We start from the raw sequence: 3,796 nt of genomic DNA, 5'->3' as shown, positions 1-3,796 counted from the left end.
CATCAGGAGAGGGACATGGCTATGTCTTGCAACACGACTGACAATTTACAACTCGATCTAAAAGCATCTCGGAATAGAGTAATTCAGCGGAGCCATTTGAAGTAGCCTACAGAAAATACTTAATGCAGACTCAAAAATAAGTTCACTGGAGGCTCAGTCAGTCCCACAGTCTCCACAACTTTTCCGTCAACCTGTGAGCACCACGGACAGGGGAAAGAGGGGTTTGGGCAAAATTGTAAAACAAATTCAAACACGTGAGACCGCACTGACCACACAAGGATGTCTGTCCACGCGTCCTGGCTACCAGTACCGCTGCTGGTGTGGGGACTGGTCTGCAGCTCAGTGCGCACTGCCCCGTTAGCGGGTATGCAGAACGGCGCTCTTGAGCGGCATTGGGAAACGCTCTACTCTCGATCACTGGCTCGGAACCCATGGGAAAAGAGAGAAATCACCCGGGATGGTGAATATCTTATGGGCATCAAAAGACTTAGGCGTCTCTATTGCAACGTCGGCATTGGGTTTCATATTCAAGTTTTACCAGACGGAAAGATAACTGGAATACATAACGAAAATAGATACAGTAAGTTTAGTTTCATACTTTTATTTAAACCAGCATCTTTGGGCACACGTGTTGGACGCCCCTCTCTTCGTCTGGAAACCTGTTTGTGCCATGTGCCACCACTTTAGAACTTCATGTTGAGAGTTTGGGTTGTGTGAATGGGCACCATGCCAACTTCAACATAGTATTGTGTTTAGATTATGCTACTAGCCAATTGACATCACGTGTTAGTATTTTCGTCCGATGGCCATGAGGACAGAGGAAGGAGTGTTTTAGCCAAGTATGATTTCGTCTTCTTTGCGCAACATTGAAAATTGTTTGCGGCTCTGTTTCAACGACAACAACAAACAAGGCTTTAGTACATGTTTCTGAAGAGTCAAAATAAATCACGGATAGTACCAGATCTGGGGGTTTGGACTTGACGATAACTGTTGGTTACCAGTATATTGGGGTGCAATTGGGTTAGTTATTCAATACTGACTGTCCAGTATAAAGTCAGGACAATTTTCGACTTTTTTTTCTTCTTCCTACCTAACACATTAGTCTTGTATTTTGATACATACATTTGATACATTCATCCAAGAGAATAACAGAGACTAGACAACATTATTATTATTATTATTATTATTGATCTTATGTAAACCGTAGAAATAACAGTTTGAAGTTTTCTCAGAACTTCAAACTGCCAGGAACTCATACTGGGAATTTTAGTGAGAGGGAAGTCTATATCATATGTAGCCTAGTTGTCATCTAATGCCAAGGGAGAAATGCACCAATTTCCTTGCAGGGTGTTTTAGTAACAGTTTGAAAATAGATCTAAATAGATCTGTGTCAACTACAGACTTCCTTATCTACTGGATCTATTTTACAAGACTGGCATAAACAATGGATTATACACAACTTTGCTATGGTGTACAGAATAAACCTTTCAGTAATATTCTTTATCTCATTTCAGGTCTCCTTGAGATATCACCTGTGGAGAGAGGGATTGTGACCATCTTTGGAGTCCGAAGTGGTCTGTTTCTAGCCATGAACAGCAAAGGGAAGCTCTATGGCTCTGTAAGTGTACATGATGTGTTTTCTGGGACGTATTTCTGGGTCACAACATACTTTATTGCATGAAAGGTCTCCACAGCAAAATGACTGTCAATGTCTTGGCGGGCCTTTACATGTTTGTAGCTTATGTACTTCAATGTACTTTATGTACTTTATAAGCTACATCACAGGTGCGTTCAATATAACCTGTCCTTTCCTTAGAGTCCATGTACAGTATATGGTATTTCCAAGTAAAGTTGAATTGGCCACAAAATCCCAAGTGTTGAGATTGATCTGTGTGATTTGGGTCATTTGCCAACAGAGGTTCGACATCAGCTTCCATATAGCCTGCTGTTCATTGCATTATTTTATTGTCTCTTAACGTAGACCGTAACCTCTCCTCTCTCATCCTTTCTCTAGGGTCATTACAATGACGAGTGCAAGTTCAAGGAAAGCCTCTTGGCAAATAACTACAACGCGTATGAATCTGCAGCCCACCCAGGGATGTATATTGGACTGAGTAAGACTGGTAAAACCAAAAAAGGAAACCGGGTAACACCAGCAATGACAGTGACACACTTCTTACCGAGGATCTGAATGATTCCAGACAGACTGTGCCTTCAACAGAGGGCAGAGGAGAGAGAGAGAGGAAACAATGCACTTTCAAATGGTTTTTCTAGAGTGAGATATTTAAATAGTTTATTTATGATTCTTGAGACTTTTTATACTTTGGGAAAGTGGAATTACGTAGAAAGGGAACATGAAAAAAATGACTTTTTTTATTTTATTTTATTTTTTAAATCTATTGAATGTGCGCTGCTATAAGTGTCTTGAGAGGAGAACATTTTCTTTTTAAACGTCAAATGGATCTTGCACTGCTTTTAAGTTATTGTTGTGCGGCAATGGTTGTGCAGTACATGTCCTCGTCTTACTTGTGTTACTTTGAAAGAAGTTGCTGGCCCAAGTTTGTCAGAGTTGTGTCTCGGCATCAAAAAGATAGACAATGACGGCAAAGGTCCAAACCATTCAAAGTTAATTACAGGTCCCATGATTAGTCATTTATTGGCAGATACAATGACAATTGGGACTTACAAAAACTCAACGACACAGAAATGGGTTTCTACATTGAATTTGTCGTGTGGTCTTGGTCAGAGTTGTGTGTGTTACGGCAGTATTTCTACGTAAGAAAGACCACTTGTTGTTTTTCCATTCCTAATTGATTTCGTTTTTTACTACCTCAGTGTGGACGTACAAGCTCTAGGGATTGTGCTGTTGTTTGTTCTGTGTCTTCTACAGTATATGTCGTTCTGTCATATTTCTGAGCGTGACATATGACGCTGCCACACTTCTGTGTTTTACAAGTTGCAACTTAACCTACAGTGTATACCGCCGATAAGGTAAACTGGAGGAATTGAGAGGAACCCATTCAGAGAGAGGGAATCTGAGGTTAGAAGGCACATCTATAGTATACGTTCAGGGTTAAAGGGAACTCTGGTCTAGGGTTGAACTATATTTTTGTTGTATGCATGTATGGTAAAAACTCTTTCATAAATAATACATGCAGCACACAAATGACTGGACGGTACTTGATTATCAGTAATTTATGACAATTCCACTTTCTTATGTTTTCTGTATTTCAAATATATGTATTGTTGTACTCAATGCCTGATATGTGGTTTTGTAAATCCTTGTGAATGGACTTCCCTTGCAGTTGTCAATAGTAAGAACCCATATTAGCCTTGGGAGTATGTTGCTATTTCAGTTTTTTTTATTCATGCAAACTAAACCAAGAAGAATGTCCTTTCTTGCTGGCACAGAGGATGCAGAAAATGAACAAAAACTGAAACTAGATGTGTTTCTTACTGTGTTCATTCATACGATCCCTTGTGATCTCCTGCAATCAGTTCAACATTATATTATGTTCTCTGTTATGCATTTCATGTGTATAAAAACTATGTCTGTAGTTTTATACAGGTCCTGTTCAACTTTGTGGTGTATGTGCTGTGCACATTATCAAAAAACTTAAAGAAAGTCAATAAATTATGTTCTGCAGCATAGACTATGTAGTGTGGATTGCTTTCTTCCGGAAAGGAGTTCATTGATAAGTGGAAACGTCTTGATCAACATCAATCTACAACAGCTGTGTCTGTGAATAATGCCCCAATTTCTTATTAGCGCCTTTATAAAATATAAACATATAAC

The 3,796-nt window shown here is 39.4% G+C and overlaps 1 protein-coding gene across 1 annotated transcript; it reads left to right on the top strand.

Annotated features, from left to right (window-relative positions):
• On the top strand, window positions 1-3,578 carry LOC135525228 (fibroblast growth factor 4B-like). The gene is made up of 3 exons (XM_064952953.1): window positions 1-580; window positions 1,515-1,618; window positions 2,015-3,578. Exons 1-3 carry the CDS (start codon window positions 280-282, stop codon window positions 2,189-2,191), a joined length of 582 nt encoding a protein of 193 aa, XP_064809025.1. The 5' UTR covers window positions 1-279; the 3' UTR covers window positions 2,192-3,578.
• The last annotated feature ends 218 nt before the right edge of the window (window positions 3,579-3,796 follow it).

The sequence above is a fragment of the Oncorhynchus masou genome, chromosome 31, assembly GCF_036934945.1.
Source record: "Oncorhynchus masou masou isolate Uvic2021 chromosome 31, UVic_Omas_1.1, whole genome shotgun sequence".
NCBI lineage: Eukaryota > Metazoa > Chordata > Actinopteri > Salmoniformes > Salmonidae > Oncorhynchus > Oncorhynchus masou.
This window is presented reverse-complemented; position numbering and strand designations above follow the sequence as displayed.